The 25,654-nt window shown below is 48.5% G+C and overlaps 1 protein-coding gene across 6 annotated transcripts in view; it reads right to left on the bottom strand.

The window, feature by feature from the left end:
• Nucleotides 1–6,870: 6,870 nt before the first annotated feature.
• The window catches only part of TOX2 (TOX high mobility group box family member 2), a gene marked incomplete at both ends in the record, with an annotated part of 139,308 nt that continues 120,524 nt past the window's right edge, over nt 6,871–25,654 (bottom strand). For 3 of the 6 annotated variants that reach the window (XM_079720294.1, XM_079720295.1, XM_079720293.1), the window contains 6 exons: nt 7,102–7,138; nt 7,944–8,071; nt 8,765–9,160; nt 9,979–10,059; nt 10,564–10,791; nt 13,196–13,435. In XM_079720294.1, coding sequence (XP_079576420.1) covers nt 7,102–7,138; nt 7,944–8,071; nt 8,765–9,160; nt 9,979–10,059; nt 10,564–10,791; nt 13,196–13,435 — 1,110 coding nt within the window. Of the gene's footprint in view, nt 6,938–7,051; nt 7,054–7,101; nt 7,139–7,941; nt 8,072–8,764; nt 9,161–9,978; nt 10,060–10,563; nt 10,792–13,195; nt 13,436–25,654 lie in introns of those variants that run through there. The other 3 variants (XM_079720292.1, XM_079720296.1, XM_079720297.1) reach the window with 3 other exon arrangements.

Here is a 25,654-nt window from a genome sequence, read left to right as displayed (position 1 = left end):
TAAAATGCCTGGCACAGAGTAGGTCCTCAAAAAGTGTTGTAGGTGTTCCTTAGATGAGGCAAAGAAGTGAATAAATAATATTAAAAATGGGTAAATCACGAAACAGCAGTGTATCTATCCATATTTATTTGTTGAGTCACAGAGGAAATACTAAAAGCATTGAGGGTCTGGAGGGAGGCAGTGGGAGGTGGACCAGGAAGGCGTGGAGAGCAGTGTGGTTAGAAGCCGCGTGGTACAGTTTGACTTGTTAAGCTCCATACGTGTATTACTGGTTTAAAAGTTGAAGTTGAGGACCTTGAATATTAACATCCTTCCTTCCGTGTCCCTGCTAATTGCTATTATAAGGTAGCATGAAATGACTGTGGGTGTCCCACAGGCATGATTTCATGCCGCCAAGCCCGGCTTGGTCCTGCATGCTCCAAGCGCCATGGGGTCCTGCCCCTGTTTTCTTGCCCCTCCAGAGTCCTTCCTAATTCTCAGGGCATAGCAGTCAGCTTGGGCTGCCATGACAAGTATCACAGACTGGGGGGGCTTCAACCACAGGAATTGATGTTTCTCACAGTTCCGGAGGCTGGATTGTCCAAGATCAAGGTGCCACCAGTGTCTGATGAGAGCTCTTTCTTCGGGATGCAGATGGCTGCCTTCTCACTGTGATCTCACATGGCAGAGGGAGGGGGGAGGGGAGGAGAGAGGCGGGGATGGGGGGAGACAGAGAGAGAAATTACTCCTCTCTGGGGCCTCTTCTTGTAAGAGCACTAATCCCATCATGGGGACCCCACCCACATGACCTCATATAAACCCAATCACCTCCAAATACCATCACATTGGGGGTTAGGCTTCAACATATGAATTTTGAGGACACAATTAAGTCCATACCCAAGAGCAACAACCAAATGACAGCTGGCCTCCATGTCCCCTTCTCCCTTGACTGGAATGTCTTCATAGTAGTTTCTTTAACTGCATCATGGCTGCAGTTTAGAAAGCTCTTTCCTGCCCAGTACTCTGTCTGATTCCCTTCCCACCCCTCAAAGGCAGTAAGAGTCCCACATTACATGGTGGAATCGGCGAGTATACAGCAGGACAGAGACTGGGGCTGAGGTCCCTGCAGCCCGGGCTATGGACTCCTAGCCCTGTGCTGCTTCTCTCGGCTAGCAGCTGTCCTTGTGCCACTGCACCTTGAGTCCCCGTCATTTCCAGTGACACAGTGCATCCCTCTCCTCCACTGTCACCACCCTGTCTGGTGCCACCATCTTCTCTCCCCTGGATGACAGCACAGCCCCCTGACTCCCACTCTCCTCCCGACAGCCAGAGATATCTTGTGAAAATGCAATTTGGATGGTGTCCCTCCTTCACTTGAATGGCTTCCCGCTGCCCTGACAACAAAGGCCAAACTCCCTATTGTGGCCTAGGAGTCCTCATCAGGCCACTGGCAGCATTCTCAAGCCCATCTCATGCCACGCTCCCCTTTGATCACCCCCCAGCCACACTGCTTTCCTTGCTATTCTAAAACAAACCAGCTTCTTCCTGCCCCAGGGCCTCTCCATGAGCCTTTTCGTCTCTCAGGAACTCTGTCCTCTCAGATGTGGTCACTGCTGGTTCCTTTACCCCCTCAGGTCTCTGCACAGTCACCTCTATCCCCTTTCCAAGCTCCCTCCACCCATCCCTCTCATGTCATCCTATTACGTTGCCTTCTGAGCATTTGTCACCATCTCAAACGATCCTTCTTATTCATTAGTTATTTGTGTAAAAATATGTTGGCTGGAAGGAATGGCTCCAATGGCCCAGTGCAGGTGACCAGGGCTGCCTCTGAGGTGTACGTGTTAGAGAAATTGATTCACAGTTGGGGCCAAACATCACCACCCCCAACGCACTCATACCCAGAGCTCCTGAAGAGATGCGTGAACCTGCGCCTCTCCGCCGAGCCAGCGTCCTGGTGCCATCTACACCCGTGTCGCGTGGGAGGGGATGGTTGGAGCAGGGAAAGCCACCAGGACCCCTTCCTCAAAAGCCCTCCCTTCGCCGCCTTCTCCCAATCTAACACAGGACCACCCGTTATTCTTGCTCAGAGCAGCTATTTGGGGCCCTTCTAAGCATCCTTATCATTTGATGTCTTATATGTATTGGTGGGTATCCTCGTTTATTGCTTTATTTCTCCAAGAGGGTGGGGACCTAGCCTATCTTATTCATCACTGTGTTGCAACACCACACACAGTGCCTGGCACTTAACAGGACTTCGTTAAATATGTGTTGAACGAGTGCCCCTTAACCCGCTTTGTATTAAACAGGAACCTCTGGAGGGCAGCCTACCTCCACTGCAAAGCTCTAATGGCAGAAGATCAAGCACGGTCAAGGTCAGATGGGCAGAGATGGGCAGGCGGGTGGTGGGAAGGGGTGCCTTCTGGCAGCAGGAACATCTTCCCTCTGGAGAGGAGGGAGGATGGAGGCCCAGGTAACCCCCGCATGTGGCGTGAAACTGGGGCCGGAGAGACGAAGGGCTACGGCACTGTGATGAGGGACAGCCTGCCTGGGAGAATCTTGGCTCTGCTTCCTACGGGTCACCTGACCTTGGGCAAGTTCCTTCCCCAGTTCCTCATAGGTGACTTGGGGTGAGTAATAGTCTCCTCTTGCAAGAGTTGCTGTGAGTAATAAGGAGCTAAAAAATACATGTAGGGCTTCCCTGGTGGCGCAGTGGTCGAGAGTCCGCCTGCCAATGCAGGGGACACAGGTTTGTGCCCCAGTCTGGGAAGATCCCACATGCCGCGGGGCGGCTGGTCCCGTGAGCCATGGCCGCTGAGCCTGCGCGTCCGGAGCCTGTGCTCCGCAACGGGAGAGGCCACAACAGTGAGAGGCCCGCGTATCGCAAAAAAAATAAAAGTAAAGTTCTTTGAAATAATTATTATTGTTGTTATTTAATCTCTACACCGGAAGGTACAGTTTCCTGTATTATGTACTAGCCAGGATATAGTGGGGTGTGTGCGTGGGCATTGTGGGCGTGTGGTATGTGACGTGTATGGCTTGTGTGCCCATGTGCTATGCATGTGTATATGTCTATATTCTTTTCCTTTATAGGGTATTACAAGATATTGAATACAGTTCCCTGTGCGCTACAGTAAATCCTTGCTGTTTATCTATTTTATATACATAGTGCGTATCTGTTAATCCCATACTCTGAATGCATCCCTCCCCACCCAGCTTCCCCTTTAGAGAATCACAGCCACAGAGCCAGCCTCTGGTGTCTGGGGTCAGGGAAGCACGGCACTCTCCACCCACGGGCCAGTCCTCCGGCTCAGTCCTGGTCCCTGGGCAGGGCACAGCCCAGATGTCACCTACCCAGGAAGCTTTGGCAGACACCAGCCGGACTGGGGACCCCTCTTCTGCATTCTCCTGGTTCCCTCTTTTTGCACTGGCCACATAGTAGTTTTAATTTTATAATTTTATGATTTATGAGATGAAATTATAACTGTACGATTAATTAAATATTACTGTTTCCATCCCCTGCCTCCCCAGCTTGCCTTAAGCTCCTAGACTGGCAGAATCTGTGTTCGATTCCACTTGGCCTCCCTGGTGCTCAGCGAAGGGCCTGGCAGAGAGTAACTCCTTGGTTATTTGCATTCCTGCTGAATGAATACATTGAATTTTCACATCCTGGACTCCGAAAGTTAATTGGAAGGCCCATCCGTTCCAGGTTACCCACATTGGATCTAATGTGGAAATCTGTACATAGCCCTGGGGGGAGGGGTTACCACTGGGCAATCTTAGGACCAGCCATGCCTTCCTTCTGGGGTGGGAGGCTCAGCCTTTGCCCCCGCTGTGAGCCCTGCTAGGATTCCAATGTGCTTGGTGGGGCTGGGAGATGGATGCCGCTGAAGCGGGCACTTGGCACCAGGAAGGCCGAACGGTTTTGGTTCTGGGGCCAGCTTCACGGACAGGGGGCAGGGAGGGCATGGAGGGTAGCTGCAGGCAGGAGCTGAGGGTCCTCACAATGTCAGGGCCACTGCACTAGGGTCCAGGCAATAGCACGTGACCTCGAGGTATGGCAGGCCCAGGCCACAGACTGGCCTTGGCATAGCGGGGGCGCAGTGGCTGCAGGGGTACCTGGTCTATTCTGAGGCTGTGGAGCCCGGGGTGCAGGTTTGGGAGCACAGGGGCAGGGTGAGGGCATCTGCGGCAGAGGCCTCAGTGCTTTTACAGCGGGTGTGGCATCGGGCTCCCGGGGACTCCGTGGGATGTACCAACATCATCTCAGGGCAGAGTTGGAAGGCGGCGGCAGACACTGCTTCCTGGGGAGAGGACTTCCTAGGGGAGAGGATTTCTTTGTGAACATGTGGGAACCTAGATCCCCCTTGCGTGAAGCTTGAGTTGGTTTCAGGGGCTGAAAGTCTTGCATTTGAAGGTAGGGCCAGAGCCAGTGAAAGAATACAGAACTTTACTGGCGTGGCCTCACTGTGCTCAGCTAGGATGGGTAGGTCCATGGCCCGAGAAATAGAGCCTGAGATGGGATCTCTGGGTCAAGAAGCTTACCAGGTGGGTGCTCTCAAAAGGGGGGTGAGGTAAGCAGGGCAGAGTAGAGAAGCAGCTAAGCAAGGATGGAGACCTGTTGCATCATGATCCCCGGGAGCTCTGGAGCATGAGAGGTACCAAGGAGTTGGCTGCTCCATTATTCGATCACTAGCTGAGGGTAGCTCTGGGGAATGGGGCATCCCCTCCTGGTCCAGGGCAATGACTGGGACAAAGGGGGCCGCTGAGAACTGTGAGCGGCCACCACTCAGGAGCTGGGAGATGGGTGCTGGCCCATAAAGCGATCTGGGGGAGGCACCAACAGCATCCACTATAGTTAGCATCGTGGACTCCACGGCCCTGAAATCTGCCTTCTTGTACCTTCCACTGACCATTGGCTCTGTTTCCACTCTCTGGGGCCACAGGATGCACCCGCTTGGCCACCTCCTGATATATGTAGGCAGAGTATTCAGACTCTGCTTGGGTGCCTCTGACTGTCCCTTGCAGCTGAGAGAGAGGCCAGCCTCGGCATGTGGATGTGTCAAAGGCATCTTGAGCTCCTGGTGCAGCGATGGGCTGCGGGGCAGGTAGGAGTGTCCGCCTCGAGAGCAAGAACCCGATAGCCTTGCACTCTTGTTATCTGGGGCTGTCTGCATGGATCCCAATGATGCTGTTTTCTCCAATGTAGAAGCAAGAGTCAAATATTAAACTAAGTCATCAGTGTGTTACTGACAAGCTCCACATATAGGAAAGGAAATTGTGACCACATGAAATATTTATGCTTCACATCGCAATGATGCTACTGACATGACAGTGTGTTGTTTTTGTTTGGCTGGCTTTTCTTTTTTCCTTTTTCCAAAGTGGATTACAAAATGCCCTCCAGTGAGGAAACTGTCCACAGAGAAAATGCGCCTCATCCCGGGAGCTGTTATCTGGGCGAAGCGGGGCTACATGATTGGAGAACGAGGGGCCAGGCCCGTGGAGCCTCCTCTGTCTGGGTCATGGGCCTGGTTTGGGGTGCCAGCACCTGTCCCCCTCCTCAAAATAGCTGTGTCACGGGGCGCAAAAGCTGCAGTCTCCCCAAAGCTCCACTACACCAGCGACTGTGATTTTTCCCGATACAATTAAAGTAGTCACGTAATTATTACTTTTTGGGGAAGTATCATCCCCTAAAATCTGTCAGGAAACCTGGCTAAGAGTCCCTCCTTGTCTGGGATGCTGGCTACACTCGGGCTTGGAGGAGTCCCTCTGCCCGCCCTGGGCTCCTGCTGTCCTGAACCCACCTCTCACCTCCACCAGACTGGAAGCTTCCAGAGGTCAGAGGCCCCATCGGTGGCGAGGGAGAGGTCAGTAGGGACTCACTGCAGTCACCTGCCCGTGAGGGCCCTTGCGTGGCCAGCACTCTATGCCAGAGCGCCTGGAATCATCATGAGAACCCTACGTGTTCACACCATCATTATCCCATTTCTACAGATGGGAAGACTGAGGCCAGCAGGGCTCTGTCACCCATAGAGACCCTTGGGGGTGGGGAAAGGGCAGGTGGGACTTTGCCCTCAATCTGACTGACACCAGGGGCTCTGTCCTGGTGAAGCCACCACCAAAGTCCACTCCAGAAGGCCTGGCCCTGGCTTACCAAGTGTAAGGAGAGACAGGCTTGTTGCCAACTTTTCAGAAGTTTTATTATAAAGAAATTCGAGAGAAGCACTGGGCACTGAGGCAGACATTTGCAGGGTCAGAAAACGGCTGCAAACATTAAGAACCCAAACCCAAACCAAGCCCCCAAAGCACGCACACTTTGTGATAAACTGCATTTTTGTTCTCAGTTGTTCCTTATAAATAGACAGAAGTCGTTGTTGGCCAGTTTAAATAAACGTATGATTAAAAAAAAAAAAAAGCGCAATGTCTCTGAGTGTGGCTATAAATCGTCCGGTTCCTGCTGTACAGACGATGAAACGGTTTGGCCGCTTCTTTCGTGCACATCTCCCTTAAGATAACACTTAAAAAAATGTGCTAAGGGTCATAGAAAATGTTTTTTACCTTAAAGGAATCTGCTTTCCCCCCACCCCTCCCCACCCCGCAACAAAATAATCTTACAGGTGTCTTCAGCACAGTTCCTAAAACACTTAGTCAACTAGTACTTACACGGAGCCAACAGTTTATGAGTTTCATAATGTCTTGTTCGCACTGTAAAACTGTATTTGCACATCTGGGGCTGAGCTGGCCCCTGCCCTATGCATCTGGGGGCGGGTTTCTGCTGCAGAGTGATCCGTCCAGGGGCGGCTCACGCGACTTTGGGCTGGGGCCAGGCGTCCCGACATAGGGTTCGGTGGCAGGGAGAGGAGCAGGGTCCACAGTAACCCTGGAGCAAGCAGGTCAGGGGGCGGAAGGTTCCTGCAGGTTCTTTGGGCTGGCGGCGGGCGGGGCGCTGCCTCTGCAGAGTCTGGTGGGAGGTGGAGGAAGAGACTCAGCCCGGGGCCGTGGTCGTGTCACTGCTCTCTCTTCTCCGGCACCCTGCCTCCTGCCAAGGCCTCTTTTCTGCTGTCAGCCCTTCAGGCTCTGAGCAGTGCCCTTCCAGCAAGCCTCAGGGAGGAGAGGGAGGCGGGCTTAGGTGAGGTAGAGCGATTTATCCCTGGGGAGGAGGCTGGGGGAGAAAGGAGAGGCTGTCAGAGTGGATGTGACGCCTCCACCCCGCCCCAGGAGCCCCCCTGGCCCTCAAGGGCCTGGACACAAGGCCCGGGGCACACCTGGCCCTTCACGGCCTCCCTGGATTCAGCTGCTCCTCTGAGGATGAATGAGGGTCTTTCCTGGCCCCTCCCTGACTATCCACTGGGCAGAACCAAACACCCCTCCTGGAATCCTGGCAGGGGACCACCTGGTCCTCAGCGGATACAAAAAGCTCAAACCTCAGAAGGAGACCAAGTCTTGCTGTGATTGGTGCCCAGAGCTCCCACGGGATCAGGCTGAAGCCAGTCTCCAGCTGAGGCCACGCCCTCGCTAAGCTCCCCCGCTGCCCTGGCCTGCTTCCCTCCCCCACCCCTTCTCCTGCAGGTTCTCCCTGAATGATGTATACATCATCAAGGACACCCAAATCCCTGCCTCAAGCTCTGCTTCTGAGGAAGCTGACTGAAGACAGATGGCTTGGCTATGAATGCCATGTCAAGCACTTGTGAAACAAAACAGGATGGAAGGAAAACCAGCAAGAGTGAAGACAGGCCTTAGTTTCCCCTGCGGGCCTGGCACCAGACCAGCTGAGTCCCTCTGGGGCCTTGCTTTGGTCCTCTCCTGAAGACGACGGGCACCTGGTGCCCACGAGGCCCTCCTGCAGGGCTGACAGTGACCTGCAGTGTCCCCCTTGTCCTTCCCCACCCTGGCATCCCATCCTCACGCTCCACGTGTAGGCAGGACAAAGGCAGCACCAAGGGTGGGCGAGTGGGGTGAGGGCTGACCTGCAGGTGCTGATGCCACACTCCCCGCTGGGGTAACTGCTGTCCCAGTCTCCGCTGCTCGTGGGGTTGGATGGGCCAGGGGAGCGGGATCCGGAACCACTGGGGAACTCAGAGATGTGAGGGAAGTCCTGCCGAGGTGGAGGAGGAGGCGGTGAGCAAAGGAGGTCGAACGGGGTGCATCGCAGGCAGCACAAGGGGACGGGGGCGTGTCCGCAGAGACACTTCCCCGGCTTATAAGAAATCTCCGTTCTGCCTCTCTGCCTGGAACGCTTCTTTCTTTTCCCTAGTAGAGCACGTTCTGGAAAATTCAACCCTTGTCTTAGCTACATGGGGTGGGAGGGGGTGACAGACTTTCTTTTCCTGGACCTCAGTTTCCCACTCTGTAAAATGGATTTCTTGGGCTGAGTGACCTCCCAGGGCCAAGCAAGCCTTGGAATTACCAGTGTCTGTGGAGCAATTAGGGGGATCCGGCTTCAAAGGCTTTGGGGAGAGCCAGGAGCTAGGGTTGATCTAGCAGAAGCCACAGTGGCCTCAACCCCTCTGGCCAGAGAGCAGAAATGGACAGAGGCTGAGGGAGGAGGGCCTGAGATACCCTAAGAATCTGTCTGGCTACTTGCCAACTGTTCTCTGCAGCCAGACCATCTCAGGCAAGGTGTACTCATCCCATTTCACAGTTGCAGTAACTGAGGCTCAGAGAGGTAAGGTGCTAAGGCTGAGGTCACACAGCCGGTGAGTGGCAGGGCCAGTATTTGGAATCCCAAGCTGCCTCCCCTTTCTGCAAGGGGTCCCCGAGGGGCACATTCTCACTGGACCCTGCTTACCTGTGGCCCTGGAGGTGAAGGGCTCACGGCCAACTGCACCTGGAGTGCCATGGGAGCGGGCAGGATGGGAGGCTGGGGGGCTGGGGACATGCTGACAGGTGGGCTGAGGAGGGTGCCCTGGGTGTGGGGCGGCAGTGGCAGTTGCTGGTGCAGGGGGCTGCTGAGAGGGAAGGAAGGGGGCGGTGGCGGGGATGCGCTGAGGCCCGGCAGCAGCGACTTGGAGCCCAGCGTCCGGGCAAGGCTGGCGGGGGAGGCCCCGCTGCGGAAGGCCTGCAGGTCGGATGGCGTCAGGAAGGAGGCCAGGCCTGGCATGGCGTACATGGGCTGCTTGGGTGGGAGCATTTTGGCCGGTGGGTTCGCCTGAGTGCTCTTGGTCTCACCCTGGTCGGGGGAGCTCTGGAAGGAGACAGACACCAATCACTCTGGAGAAGGTGGATAAGCCAGAACTTGGGCCACGAGATCGTGTGGTTTTGTCACCCACTGGCGTGGCTCCTGGCTGGCTCTCAGGCCCCTGGGGAAAGAGCTGGGGACTCACCAGAGATAATTCAGGGTCCAGCACACTTGGCTCTGACCATCCAACCACCCCTGCTTTAATCCCTGGGGGCTCCCCTGCCCAAGGGAGAACCCATGCTTCTCAGCCTGGCCCGAGGGGCCAGCATCATCCAGCTGGGCTATCCTCTACTTAGGCTTCTCCCCAGCCTCTGCGCCTTAGTGTGGGCTATTCCCTTGATTTGGGACACCCTCTTTGCTTGGCCCTTTAGGCCTAACCCAGAAGCCATGTCCTCTGTAGCAGCTTCCAGACCACCCTCTGCCCCCCGTGGACCACACAACCACTGCCACACTGAGCCTCCTGCAGTGCTGGTGCTAAGGAATGAGGCAGAGAGTGCAGGACAGGAGGAAAGGCCACATCTGAAGACTGGCAAAACTGGGTCTCAATCCTGGTACGGCCATCTAACAAGTTGGCTACTCGCAGGCAGGTAGTTTAACTCCGCTGTGTAACAGGTTCTTCTTGGATGAATTAAATGAGATGGATGTACACTATGCATGTAAAGCATGAGCTTGGCACAGAGGCGGTGCACTGGAGAAGGGACCACATTGGTCTTATCCATCCCTTCCAAGACCTATGGTGTTGACCATTCCCGCCTTGGTTCTTGCTCTATCCCTCAAGTGGCCCCATTCTTATCAGGGCGGGGCCTAGGGATTCCAGGTGTTACCTTGGAGACAAGGCTGGCCCTGTAGGCTGCCAGAGCCTTCAGGTACTCCTTCTTCGCTGCTTCGGTCTTCCTCTTGTAGGCCTGAAAGATCCAAGATGTGGGCAATATCGAGGAGAGGTCAGGCGGTCAGCCTGAGTTCACAGGGCTGGTAACTGGCATCTACCTCGTCAGCCTGAGTTCACAGGCTGGTAACTGGCATCTACCTCGGAGCTAGCTCTGCTCCTGTTCTCCCTGCAGGCCCCTGAGAGGAGGCCCCAGGCCTCTAGTCAGCAGATACGAAAGCTCTGGCTTGGACCCCAGACTTTTAGAGTTGGAGGCCAAGATGGATGAAGATGCCTGGTCCCATTTAACAGATGAGGAAGCAGAGGTCCAGTGTTTTTCTCCACTTAACTGAGTCGCTAGTGAACGCAGCTGCAAAACAGCCAAATCAGAAGGGTCCTACCTCCCCAGCTTACAGATGGGCAAACTGAGCCTAGCAAAGACCTCTGCAGGAGTCTCTAGTTCCAGGGGCTGGGCCTGGTTCCAGACCTTCCAAGTCTGACCTCAAAGGCTTGAGGGATGGCCCAGAAAGGGATGGAGGCTCACCTGCTTCTGCTCCTCTCCCAAGCTGTCCCACATGGAGGCCACGATTTTGGACACATCCCCGAAGGTAGCACTGGGGTTCTGTCCCTTGATGGCAGCCTGAGTGTCTCTGAAGAAAAGCGCGTAGGCTGACACAGGTTTCTGTGGCTCATTGGGGTCCTTCTTCTTCTTCTTCTTTGGGTTCTTGGCCTTTCTGCCGGGGTCGGCGGAGGGTCTCTTTTCTCCCGACATCTGCCCGGGTGAGAGGAGTCAGAAATCAGAGAAGCCCGGGACCTCCTGTCAAAGGGGACCCGACCCAGTCTCAGGCAGAGCTGGACTTTCTTCAGCTTTTCCCTGCTTGTCCAGCCCTGCTTAAACACAGGCAGCACCTGGGGGCTGGCCACGCTCCCCCCGGGCTTGAACACACACACACACACACACACACATGCATGCACACATGTCCTGGGTATGAGCGCTGGGTTTTTCTATTTTCTTTCTTTCTTTTTCTTTTTTTTTTTTTTAAATCTAGTAGTACTGCATTTTTCGTTTAACTCATCAATGAGAATCAGCATGATGGTAAAGTTGATTCAAAGAAATACAAGAGAAAGAAACTGGTTAATGCCCTGGAGAGCAATAAAACTATCACCTCTGGGGCTTCTAGTCTTTTGTACTGGACAGAAGTCATTTGTGTCTCTACAGGGAAAAATTCATTTGCCTTGTAATCAGACAAAAACCGTTTACAGCTTCATTGCTTTTCCCCCAAGTTAACATCTTCCTTTACAGAGTATAAAACCCCCTAATCAATAATGAAGGAGGAATCAAAACAAAGGCACAATCTCCCAGAGAATCAGATCATTTTTGAGAGTCTGTTAGACGATGCTGTACTATGCCATTGAAAGAATGTGCAGTTATCCGTTCTTGGACTATTTCCAAGTTTTGGATAGATATATTTTTCTTAACAGCTCTCCCCTCCTGTGATCACAAATAATGCCCAAAGATTATCCTTGATTACATAAGATCATTCTCTTCCACCACATTTCAGCTGTGTGACTTGGGGCCAGTGGCTTAGTCCCCCTGACCCCCCCCCTTTGAAGTGGTTGGATGGAGTGAGGTTAATGTAACTGTCGCCAGGTGTGGCCTCACCCTGGACACCTGGCCTCTGATGCAGTCAGACGCCAGGACCACCATACTGTGAGCACCTCACTTAGGGCTTCCAGGATGCGGAGCGGGTGGGAATACCGCCTCCCCCCCCACCACCACCACAGACTAGGACTCCCAGGCCACCCAGGGACCAGGGATTTTGGTCAAAGGCCCTGGATCCTGCCGTGAAGACCATGGCTCTATGCACCAAGGAAATGAAGGTGACACCATGAACTGATAAGGAAACTGTGGGCCAGTGGATAAGACTCAGGCCTGCACATCTGCGGGATGGTGAGGGGCACTCTGTAGCCACACTGGCTCTGTTCCTGAGTGTTTCTCTGCAGCCACTCGCCTCCCCAGGGCTTAGTTCTGACAGCACCATGGCAAGGCTCTGACAGGATAGGAGATGGGGATGGATGCACCTTGTAATTGAGGGACAGCTGAGCAGATGAGGCACTGCAGGTGGTTAAGAGCACATATGCTGGAGCCAGATTACAACCACCTTGGTTTAAATCCCGGTTCTATGACACTTGATAAGTTACTTAACCTCTCTGTGCCTCAGCTTCCCCATCTGCCAATCGAAGATAATAAAGGCACCTACCACATAGGGTTGCGGTGAAGATTATGTGGATTAATTCCTGTCGTGTCCTTAGAATAGTGTCTGGCCCGTGAAAGCGTTTTAGAAGGGTTTGTTAAATAAAAATAAAATAAAATTAAAACCGCCCCCGCCTGGACTACAATAGAGACCAAGTTATCCTGAGGACGTAGCTGGACCAGGATCCAGAGGTGCCCACCCCAGCCCGGAGGTCAGGGTGCCTGCAGGATGGCACGGGTGCCACGGTTACTGCCCCAGGCCTCTGCAGGGCCGCCACGTGGAAAGGGGTGAGAGGCCCTTATGAAGAAGAAAGGGAGGGAGGCGTGGTGGAATCAAGCCTTGATTCTGCCGGCGGCTCATTGGGAGATTCCGGGCAAGCACATCCACCTCTGACCTTTCGGGGCCTCTGTTTTCGTAAAACAAGACGCTCTTCGACAGGGAGGGAGATCTAGAGTCAGTGCAAAGAGAGGATGGGAGCCTGGACACATGGTGAGTTCTCATCCCTGACGTGTTCTTGAAGAGGCAGGACCACCCCTGGTTCCAGGGATACAGGGTGGGCCATGCCCCCAAGGTGGGGGAGTCATTTTTAGTGCTCCATCCTGCAATGCTGCCCAGAGCACTGCTGGACCACCCATCTTTGTAGTCCTCCAAAGTGGGCCAAAAAGGCCAAAGTGGTCATAAGACGTGGCCTTGAGGATATTGCCAATGCCATCAATGCCACTGAAATGACCCACTGGCTATTCAGGAATAAGACGACATCACGTTTATCCAGAATTCTCCTCCTTTTTTTTTTTCCAGCAAAGGGTATAGTTATACTCTTCTAGTCTTTTCTAGAAGTAGGTGATGACCATTTCCATGCAGGGCCTGTCCCCTTGCTGACAGGAGGGCATCTTAAGCCTTTGCATCTCCATCCCTACGTACCTTGAAATGCGCTTCCGACTCCTCCTCCTGAGTTGAACTGGAGGGAGAGGGAGTCGCCGACTTGCTCCCTGGGGGTGACGGGGAGCTGTGGGCGATGCCACTCCGGACGCCCATCTGAGAAATGAGCTGGGACTGGCTGAGGGCACTCATGTGGCTGGCCAGCATCGCCGGGCGGCCCAGCAGGGGCCCTGGTCGGCCCGAGTCATAGGCAGCCACCTCTGAGTGGACCATCTCCTGGATCTGAGAGAAGAGGAGATTGCATGCTGAGTTAGAAAGGACCAGCACATCTGCACGTGTATGTACCAGACTCAGAGGAGGGGGTCCCCTCTGAGCTGTGGCTTCCCCATGGATCGCCCACAGGTGAGTGTCCATTCTGTTCTGACCCCTGCACAATTAGATGCACCTCTGGGGGGTGCCATTCTGTTGATATTCACCCTGGACAGAGAGTCAGCATCTCAGCCCTTGCTAGAGAGCCCAGTCCAGCTGTGAAGAGATCATTTTATGATACTGGGTTTTCCTTCCCGGAACACGGTGTATCTTTGCATTTATTCACCATGCAGCGTGATAGCAAAGAGCATAGACGCTGGAAGCCGAGTGCATTTTGAATCCTGGTTCTGCTGTTTATACACTGGGTGACTTTGGCCAAGTTACTTAACCTCTTTGTGCCTCAGTTTCTTCATCGAAAAATTTGGATAATGACTAAACTTACCTTCTAGGGTTGTTAAGGATTAAATCTGCCTGGCACATAATAAGCCCTACCTTGTATGAGGATTTGTTAAATACATAGAATAAATAAATCCCTTAATAAAGTTTGAACATTTTCCCCCCACAGGTCAGTCGTTTTCTTATTATCTATTCCCCATATTTTCTAACTGGTTATTTTTAGACTATGAAGAAAGCTACTAATTTTTATATACAGGCATTTCTCATACTAAACACATTTAGAATAGTGTACACTTTTTACCTAAAATTTACATACACACACACACACACACACACACTGTTCAGTGAGGCATGCCAATTTGCATACTCTTACAATTATTTTTATTTCCTCTGAATTTGTGGTTAAATTCTAATTTTTAATATCCAGTATCTGTGTTTTCCTTTTACTTTTTCTTCGTTAGGGAGCCTCATTGGTTTTCTATTTTATTTTGTGGGATTTTTTTTTTTCCTCCTCAAAAGAATCAAATTTCAAATTTGTTTATCAGGTCTACTCCTTCTCCGTTTTCTAATTCTTTTTTTTTTTTTTTTTTGCGGTACGCGGGCCTCTCACTGTTGTGGCCTCTCCCGTTGTGGAGCACAGGCTCCGGACGTGCAGGCTCAGCGGCCATGGCTCACAGGCCCAGCCGCCCTGCAGCACATGGGATCTTCCTGGACTGGGGCATGAACCCGTGTCCCCTGCATCGGCAGGCGGACTACCAACCACTGTGCCACCAGGGAAGCCCCGTTTTCTAATTCTTTAATATTTAATTTTATCTTTATTAATCTCTTCCTCTGATTTTTACATATTTATTAGTGTTGCTTCCCCCCCAATTTTGGGTCACATTTTCAATTCAGTATTTTCATTCTCAATGTTTAGAAATAGGTTTCATGCTATGAATTTTCCTCTGAACATGACCTTAACATTTCTCAGACTTCCATCATGTGAGATTTTCATTATTGTTCTTTTTGATGTATTTATTTTTAAATTTCAGTTTTAATTTCCTCTCTCATCCAATCGATGTTTAAGAAGAGTTCTGAAATTTTTTTCTTTTAAATTTAATATAATTTTAAAAATTTTTTGGCTGCATTGTTTCTTCGTTGCTGCGCGAGGGCTTTATCTAGTTGCGGTGAGCGGGGGCTACTCTTCATTGCGGTGCGCGGGCTTCTCATTGCGGCAGCTTCTCTTGTTGCGGAGCACGGGCTCTAGGCGTGCGGGCTTCAGCAGTTGCAGCACCCGGGCTCAGTAATTGTGGCTCATGGGCTTAGTTGCTTTGCGGCATGTAGGATCTTCCCAGACCAGGGCTTGAACCTATGTCTCCCTGCACTGGCAGGCGGATTCTTAACCACTGTGACACCAGGGAAGTCCGAGTTCTGAAATTTCTGTGCCATCAGGGAAGTCCGAGTTCTGAAATTTCAAAGAGGTCAAAATTTTTATTGTTTCTTTTCCTTTTGCTCCTAATTTCTAGTAACAACCGTGATCTAAGAATATGATCTGTACTATTTGCACTTTTGAAAATTTATTCAGGTTTCCTTTAAGACCCAAATATGTTTAAAATTTGTATATATTTCACAGTATTTAAGGGCAAAGGGGAGCTGTGTTTGCAGAGTAATATAATAGTGTGACATTTCTCTGTCCTATCAGTGGTGATTATATTATTTCGATTCCTTTGGTTTCTCAAAGTTGCCTACAATCTTCTGCTCCCATCAAAATCTCCCTTTAATGCTTAAAGTTTTTGTTTTGGGAATTTGATGTTGGTTTTTATTGCAAAAAGAAAACTGGCAATTATATCTTCGTAACAGATTAAACTTTATTATTATTATAAAGTGTCTAATTTTTGCCTTGAATTCAGTGGAGTCTGAAATGAACATTGCTATCCTTGCCTGTATCTATATTTGTTTGAATTTGTTTGGCATTTCTTCATTTCTGAGGAACTTTCTTTTTTATGTGTCAGTTTCCATTTTTTCGGGTTATCTTTGTCAAATGTTGGTTTTTTTTGTGTGATGGTCAGCTTTAGAAAAAGAACTGAGTTGTTTCTCTTTTTATTTATGTCCTGGAAGAGTATAAATAACAAAGAAATGATTATTTTCCTTAGAGAACTGAAAGAGTTTAGACATAAAAACATCTGAGGCTCAGGGCTTTTTGAAAGATTGATTTTTACAATATTTGCTATGGCTAATAGGTCTATTTTAGTTTCCACATTCTCTTGAGTTAGTTTGGTTTTATATATATATATATATATATATATATATATATATATATGTATATACATATATACATACACACACACATATATTTAGAAAATTGTATACTTCATCCAGATTTTAATACCAGTAGCATAAAATTAGGATAACATTACCATATTTTTAACCTACTTTATGGTTTTAAATCCCCATTCTCAATTGTAATACTGTGAATGCATGTTGCTTTTTAAAATTTTCCTTCTCAAAAGTTTATATATTTTTAACTGTCCAAAGAACCAGTTTTTATATTTAAACAAGTCAATTTGACAACTTTTCTGATCATTATTAAATTTTGCTTTTGTCTCTTTAATATTAACTTCGGGTTATCATGTTGCTTTTTATCTAGCTTTTCAAATTAAACAATTTACTTATTTTCACATTTTCTTTTTTAATAATAGAAGTAGCTAGGGCAGGGGTTCACACAGGGACACTTTTGCCATGTAGGAGATGTTTTTGGTTTTAACTGGATGAGGGGGGTGCTGCTACTGGTGTCTAGTGGGTCGAGGGGCCAGGGATGCTGCTCAACACCCTATAGACCACAGAATGCTCCCCAACAAGAGTTATGTACCCAAAATGTCAACAGTGCTGAGGGTAAGAAGTCCGGCTCTGTAACCATGATTTTTTCCCCCTGAGGAGGACTGTAGCTGTATCAGAGAAATATTTTAAAAATATTCTACAACTGAAGATTTGATTTTCCTTTTTACCCTAGAATTATTTGGAAAAGAGTCTTTATTAATGTAGCCTTTTGTGACTGTGGCCAGGGAACATAACATCTAGGATTTTATCTTTGTGGTACTGAAGTTTTCATTATGGCTTAAGATATGATCAATTTTTGTAAAACTTTCATGTGCCTCTGAGATAATGTTTACTCGGTAACATATACATTTCTCTATGTGTCTATTCAATAAACTGTTTTGACTACTTTAGCTGTGAAATCTCGAGAAAAATGAGTTTAAGCCTCCTATTACTATTGTGTTCCTATCAGCTTCGCTATAGAATTTAAACCGGTTTTCTTTATATTGATGTGAAGTTATTCATTCCCATATATGTCCCAGAATTACGGCTTCTCCTTGTTAATTTTTTTAAAAGTATGTTTGCCTCAATTAATGTTTCTACCTTAAATCCTACTTTACCTGTGGCAATTATCACTTTCTTGATTTTTCCACTGTTTTATTTACTATACTTCAATAAAACTTTTTTTAAAAACCACAACGAGGTATCACCTCACATCTGTTAGAATGGATATTATCAAAGACACAAGAAATTACAAATGTTAGCAAGGGTGTGAGAAAAGGGAGCCTTTGTATACTGTTAGTGGGAATATAAATTGGTGTAGCCACTATGGAAAACAGTATGGATGTTCCTCAAAAACTTACAACTAGGCTACCATATGATCCAGCAATCTCATCCCTGGGTATATATCCAGAAGAAATGAAATCGCTACTTTGAAGAGATATCTGCACCCCATGTTTACTGCAGCAACATTCATAATAGCCAAGACATGGAAACAACGTAAATGTCCGTGAACAGATGAAGGGATAAAGAAAATATGGTACATTTTACAATGTTATTCAGCCACAGAAAAGAAGGACACACTGCCTTTTATGGCAGTGTGGATGGACCTTGAGAGCATTAGGCTAAGTGAGATGAGTGAGACAGAGAAAGACAAATACTTTATGTTCTCACTCATATGTGGGTTCTAAAAAAGCTGAACTCAGAGAGTACAGTGGTGCTCGCCAGGGCCAGGGGGTTGGGGGAAATGGGTGAAGGTGGTCAAAGGGTACAAACTTCCAGCTGTATGATGAATAAATTTTAGGGATCTAATATACAGCATGGTGACTATAATTACCAATACTATATTATATAATTAAAAGTTGTTAAAAGAGTAGATCTTAAAAGTTATCACCACATACACACTTATGGTAATTATTTCACAGTATATACATGCATCAAATCATCATGTTGTATACCTTAAAATTACATATGTTAACTCTCAATAATACCTCAATAAAGCTGGAAAAATTTTGAACACTTTGAACGAAAGGTAGGTTTTAAAATCTATTCTCTAAACATCCTTTTCCATTCCAACATGTACACACTCCTTTTTCCATGAATCTTAAAGAAGGATCTGACATTATTTCTTCAAGGGCAAATTGGCCTTGGGGCTCTCTATTTAGGGCTTGTTTTTTGTTTCTTTTTTTCCTTCCCAGCTGCCTGTTTTAGAATTCTTCAATCAGTTATACCTGACTCAGTAATTTAATATATGGCCAACACTTGATAATGGCAGATTTTGAATTTTTGCAAATCTGCTAAGTCTGAAATGCTCCCAAAGTTGTCCTAATTTGCACTGCCCTGTTTACTACAGAAGTCAAGCATTTTTTCATTCGTTTCCTGGCCATTTGGGTTTCTGTTTATACTGCTGGTGGGAGTGTAAACTAGTAAGATACACATTTTAGGAAGAAATCTGATAATCCATATCCTATGACCTAGCAATTCTATACCAAGATATTTACTATAAAGAACTTTCCCACATGCACAAGAAGACATATATACTGCAGGAAATTTTAAAGACTCTGAAATGGGCAAAAGAATGTTCTTTCAATGACATCCTGGGTGCTGGCTAGTCGACCTCAGGGTTACCTGTTTCTATAGAAATGTATGCCTTTGTCTTTGACTAGGCTATTTTACAACTTTGTAAGCTGTACAAAAATGATATTAGTGCAACTTATTTTTTTAATCATTAAATTTTTTAAAATTGTAAATACACATAAGATAGGATTTACCATCTTAACCATTTTAAAGTATATCATTCAGTGGCATTAAGTACATTCACATTGTTGTGCTACCATCACTACCATCCATCTCCAGAGCTCCTTTCATCTTGTAGAACTGAGACTTTTTATCTATTAAACCATAACTTCCTGTTGCTTCCTCCCTGCAGCCCCTGGCAACCACCATTTTACTACTATGAAATTTGACTATTCTATGAATCTGACTGCTTTAGGTACCTCCTGAAGTGGAATCATACGGTATTTTTTCTTTTGTGTCTGGCTTATTTCACTTAGCATAATGTCCTTAATGTTCATCCATGTTGTAGCATGTATCAGAATTTCCTTCCTTTTAAAGGCTGAATAAAATTTCATTGTATGCATATAATGCATTTTGTTTATCCATTCATCTATTGATGGACACTTGGGTTGCTTCCACATTTTGGCTATTGTGAATAATGCTGCTATGAACACAGATGTACAAATATCTCTTCAAGACCCTGCTATCAACTCTTTTGGATATATACCCAGAAATAGAATTGCTGGATCATATAGTAATTCTATTTTTAATTTTTGAGGAGCTGCCATACTGTTATCCATAGGGTCTACACCATTTTATATTCACACCAACAGTGCACAATTTCTCCACATCCTTGCCAACTCTTGTTTTCTTTCTCTCTCTCTCTCTCTCTCTTTTTTTTTTTTTTTGGATAATAACAATCCTAATGGTTGTGAGGTGGAATGCAAATGATTCTTATCCATAAAAATGCAAAAAATGTTGTCTGGTAGAGGTACCAGTTGATTGCATCCTGTAGAAAAGAAGAACCCGAACATTATATTATTGCTCTATAGATATCAACCAGTTTTGCATTTATAAGAAAATTTATTTCAGCATTCTTGATTGCCTATATAAATACCTATTCATCAGATTGTCCTTTGAGCTGATTATAATATCTTACTGGCTTCCTCATTAGTGAATGAATTAAATAAATTGACATGTTTTCATTTTATATTTATATGAAAGTCATATTACCTTTCAAAAATTAGACACTACAACAATGGTCATTACAGCACTTTTTTTTAACTCCAGAAAAACTGGGAATAATCTAAATGTTTGCCAGTGGGGAAATGGTGGTAATCTGTGATCTATTCACAGAAAGGAATTCTGTACAGAGTTGAAGTGAATGGCTTGGAGCCCCACCTACCAATGAGGATGAACTCAAAACAATAATGAGTAAAGAGTTTCAGAAGGATATATACAGTAGAATACCTTTATGTACATGCTCAAAACATAAAACATTACTATAAAGTGTTTAAGGACATATAAAAATGTAGTAAAATCATAAAAACACCTATTCCAGCCCCTTCCTCTGTCGTGCAGGCGTGCCCTGGGGCTCCCCAAGTCTCTGCCTGAGGTCACATCCTTGCTCAACTCCTTCCTCTGTGGACTCTGATTCCTTCTCCTTCAATAAACAGCGTTCACAAGAATCCTCGTCTCAGGCTCTGCTTCCAGGAGCCTCACCCAAGTCTCTCTCCATCAGGTCAACTGGTCTCCCCTCTCCGTGGGCTGCATCCCATAAGCATCAAATCATGTTCACTTCTCTCCCGTCTTTACATGAAAAGCTCCCTTAGTTCCAAGTCTCCTAAAAATTGCTGTCCCAACTTTCTCCCCTGCACAGCCAATCTTCTGCAGAGAACTATCTATTCTCACTGTCACTAGGACCTCCCCTCCCGTCGGCAACTCATCTGGCGTGTACCCTCCTTACTACATATACCACTTAATCATCTTCATCATCCTCACCACCATCTTCATCAGTAGGAAGAGGAGGGGAAAGTTTTATTAAGCATTTAATATGTGCCAGAAGCACTGCTAAGCTTTTCCATATATGGCTCATTTAATCACCACAGCTACCATACCAGGTGGGTAATAGAGTCATCCTCAGCTGAGGAAGCCAAGGCTCAGAGAGGTTCAGAGACTCGTCCATGATCACACAGCCACTGCCGGTGGAGCTGGATTTCTCCAGACCATCATACTTCCTCACTAAGCTATGATGCCTTCCCCAAGACACCCCTTAGTCTTTGACTCCAAGAATTGCTGCCTTGCCCAATAGCTCTCTTCCCTCCAGGGCCTGACTCCTGGCTGTCCAGCTACCTCACTAGTCACTCCTTCTTGGTCTTCTCCAGCCCACTCCTTCAACACTGGCATTCCTCCAGCTCTATCTGACTTTCCCTCCTTTCTTCCATGCCCCCTGGGTGAATCGTGGCTTCATGGATGCCTACAAATAGGGGGCATCCTCCAGAGATGATTCCAAATTCCCATATTCCACACAAGAAAGTGTTTTGTTTAAAGCCAATTTCAGGCTTTGAAAGAAAAAAGGTGAGCTCACAGGAGCAGTACACAGAAGTGGTCAGACAACATCAATCTCTCCACACATTCCAGAATTCTCTACCAGTTCACAGGGCCCCTTCCCCAATCAAAATCCACCCTGCTCTGCCCAACACATTTGGCAACCATTGCCTTTTCTCCTAATCAGCTATAGCAAGTGCTGGGAGGGGTAGCCCGTTTGCCCTTGGCCTACTTTGGAGGTCCCCCTGCCACCACCAGCCCAAGGGTTATTGCCCCTGTTGCTGGTTTCCTGCGTCTCGCTGCTTGACAGCATTCTCTGTCCAAGGAGGCTGGAAGTGCTGAGCCCTAGAAGTGACCCTTCTAGGGCTTGTGGATAAAACCCCGGCTTCCCCTCCCCTCAAGAGGACAATTCTGAGTCTCATTCCATACGCCTCTTGGAGGGTCCACAACAGGATTCCAGTTGGTCCAGGTGGTCACAGCTCATCACCCTGCCCTTTACTGGCTTTCTTCCCTTCCTGGCCCTTTTCCCTTCTTCCTTCCCAGAACATCCTGGGATCACCCCTAAACAAACTACTTGCACCGAAACCTTTGTGTCAGAGTCTGCTTTAAGGGGGATCCCAAATTAAGACACCAGCCCTCCTCTCAGCCCCCAGCATGGCTTCCTCAAGCCCAGGTGCCCTGCTGCCCACCAGAGTGACCCTTCAGGAACATAATGTGTCTCCTCCCTCCTCAGAAGCTTTTAATAGCTCCCCCATGACCTGCTAGCCCAGTCCTGGCCTTGTAGGAGACCACAAAGATCTGCACCATCTCCTTCCTCCCGACCTCTCCAGATACTTCCCAGAGCTTCCCAGGACATGTGGGCTTCGCGCTGGAATGGATACTGTTTCCCCTGTGGCTCACGGGTTCTTTCATCATCTTCAAGCTTACCTGAAATGCCACCTCCTCAAAGAAGCCTTCCCTGACCTCTCCTCCCTCTTTTGGTCACGCCCTTTACCTGGGCCTTCCCCTGGGCTCACCCTGGTGGGTATGGAGCATCTGCTTATGTGCAGAGATATATAATGTGCTTCCCCAGCCCCAGGCAGGCGGCCCAGCCCGCAGCTGGCAGTTATGAGATGTCTGGTAACCAAATGAACCAAGCCTCCTACTTCTCTCATGGAAACATATGGTCACCTCCAGGAACCACATCTGCAGCCTCTCCAGGAAGGATGAAACAGAGGAAATAGTAAGGGTGTCTTTGTGAACATAATTAGGTTCGCCTGGCTTAATAGATTCTCAGGGCTGCACACAAAGGTGTTTTTCTGCAAAGCTTCATTTGCATTCTCTATGGAGAGTACCCCAGGTGCTGAGAGCAGCCCCACGCTGCAAGGAGAGAATAAGAAATCACACCCGTCTCCTTCCCACTTTCTGCTGATTCACAGAACGCACACCCACCCTGCTTCCTCTGAGGCAGGGACAAGGTGTCATTCAACACAGCCTCACGCTCTGCCCAGGGAATTGGAGCTTTTTTTTTCTGGAGGCAACAGCGCCTCCGCTCAATTCTCTCATTGAAGCCTCTGCCTCAGTTCCAGAGGGTCCAGAAACTTCTCCTTAATTTCCGAGCACGATCAAACCACAAAGGAAAATTAACAAGCCACCGACCAGCATTTTACAATCCCTTCCGTAGCCTCGGAGCAGCTCTTTCTAACAGATACTAATATTCCTGTTTTATAGAGGAATGGTAACCATAGTCATAGTGATACCATATACTTACTATCATGTTCAGTGAGTACGCACTATGTCCCAGGAGCTTCGTGAACAAAGCTCTGACATAAACACTCTTATCATCCCCATTTTATAATAAAGACACCGAAACTCAGAGAGGGTAAGTGACTTCCCCAAGGTCACACAGCTAGGTAGTGGGAAAGTCAGAATTCAGGCTGTCTTCCAAGACTGAGATCTTTTTACTGCACCCACGGACCTTAATGGCTCTAATATAGGTGGAGGGTAATGAACCTGCTCTCACAGGACAGCTGTGAGGATCAAATGAAAAAATGTTGTAGAGAACCTGGCACACAGTAGGTGTTCAACAGGAGAGTTTCCTTTCCTTCATGCCCTCATGGACTTGCTCAGGGTATAAGCTTGAACTGGATCTCAATTGGGCTAAGAGGTCAGAAACAACGGAAGTTTCTGGATTATGAAAGAAATATGAGAGAAGCCAAGAGGGAGGCTCTGATGACAATAAAAATAATAGCACAAGGCCTGGCAAAGGGGTGGTGCTTCAAAGATATTTGTTAGATCAGGAGTTGGGAAACTTCTTCTGTAAAAGGCCAGATATTAAATATTTTAGGCTTTGCAGACCAGATGGTCTCTCAATTCTGCCAGTACTCAATTCTGCCATTATAGCACAAAAAGCAGCAGTAGACAATATGTAAATGAATAGGGGTGGCCATGTTCCAATAAAACTTTATTTATAAAAACAAGCAGAGGGCCAGGTTTGGCCGATCGATAGCCATGGATTGCCAACCCCTTGAATGTTGTTAAGTAAATAGAAATGGTGCTAGAAAAACCAAACCCTGTATTTGTCAGTTAACATCTGCCAGGCACTGATCTTCTGACTACATGTAATTCTCACCCAGTTGTGCGTGGAAGGAAGGTGTGTTTATCAGTAGCATGTTACCGATGAGGAAGCTGAGGCTCAGAAAAGTGCCCAAGGTCAGAAGTTGTAAGTGGTGGAGCTGGGATTCAAACCAAGGGCTGACTGGTTCCCAGGCCCGGGTCCTCAGGCACTACCCCACCCTCCTGCCCAGCCCTGCCCTAGGAAACAGCTGCTCGGTGTGCTGTCCTTGGGCACAACCCTGCCCTGGCCACCAGCTGGGCTCTTGCTCTGTCTGAGTCACATCACAGCCTCTCTTTCAAATCAGAAAGACCTGGACTGGCGACAGAGGCCTGGTAGTTGGCCATTGTCCTCTGACTCTGAGCTGCCATGGCTTGTCTTGAGCCTCTTTCTCATGTCCTCAACTGGGCCTCTGCCTTCAGCTGCCCTCATGAGAACTACCTCTGTGGTCCTTTTACTTCTCGAGTCCTCCTCCTGTTATTCATTCAACAAACATTCCCTGAGGGCTTCTATGTCTGAGATCCTGGGAAGAAGCAGGACGAAAGAGCAGACTAAAAACACCCCATCTGGGGTGCACCGTCTGATGGCAGAGGCAGAGATGCAGCCAACCAGGTTTTTGTTTTTATAAATTTATTTATTTATTTATTTTTGGCTGTGTTGGGTCTTCGTTACTGTGTGCGGGCTTTCTCTAGTTGCGGCAAGCGGGAGCTACTCTTCGTTGCAGCACGCGGGCTTCTCATTGCGGTGGCTTCGCTTGTTGCGGAGCACGGGCTCTAGGTGCGCAGGCTTCAGTAGTTGTGGACGCAGGCTCAGTAGTTGTGGCACGCGGGCTCAGTAGTTGTGGCTCGCAGGCTCCAGAGCGCAGGCTCAGTAGTTGTGGCTCATGGGCTTAGCTTCTCCATGGCATGTGGGATCTTCCCAGACCAGGGCTCGAACCCATGTTCCCTGCATTGGCAGGCGGATTCTTAACTACTGCGCCACCAGGGAAGTCCCAATTTGAACCGGTGCAACAGCACAGGCGTGCAGTGGGATCTGGGGAGGGGGCTAGAGAAGGGCCCCTCCAATGGCTGGAGAGCTAGAAAGCCTTTCCACAGAAAAGACTCTGAGCTGGCTCCTGGAGGGGAAGTCTGCAGAAGACAAGGAGGGGGTGGTGGGTGTTCCCAGAAGCAGGAACAGCATGTGCGAGGGCACAGAGGCATGGAGCAGTGTGATGGTTCATTTCCTGTGTCCACGTGACTGGGCTACAGGGTGCCCAGACATTTGGCCAAACATTACCCTGGATGTGTCTGTCAGGGTGTTCCTGGATGAGGTTAATCTATGGACTGGTAGACTGAGTAAAGCAGCTGCCTTCCCCAGTGTGGATGGGTATCGTCTAATCAACTGAAGACGCGAATAGAACAAAAAGGCTGAGTAAGAGAGAACCTCGCCTCCTGACTGCTAGGACGTTGGTCTCCTCCTGCCCTGGAGCTACACCCCCAGCTCTCCTGGGTCTCCAGTTTGCTGACTACAGATCTCGGGAAGAGCAGGAGATGAGGATAAAGGGGTAGCAGAGGCTAGGACGCAGAGGGCCGAGGGGGAGGACCGTGCCTGCAGGTGCTAAGGCTTGAGGCAGAGGCGCGTCAGAAGCCAGGTCTGTGTGCCGCCAGCCGCCAGGGAGTCCTGTGATTTGCAGCAGAACTGCTTTCCTGGGGGAAAGTTGTCCCAGGACTCAGAAGCAGCAGACACCCTGCAGAGCAGTTTCCCATTGTTGCTGTAACAAATTACCACAGACCTGATGGCTTAAAAGAACATGAACTCATTACCATTCT

Source organism: Hyperoodon ampullatus (assembly GCF_949752795.1).
Source record: "Hyperoodon ampullatus genome assembly, chromosome: 14".
Lineage (NCBI taxonomy): Eukaryota > Metazoa > Chordata > Mammalia > Artiodactyla > Ziphiidae > Hyperoodon > Hyperoodon ampullatus.
Note: the sequence above shows the minus strand (reverse complement) of the source record. Positions and strands in the feature narration are given on the sequence as shown.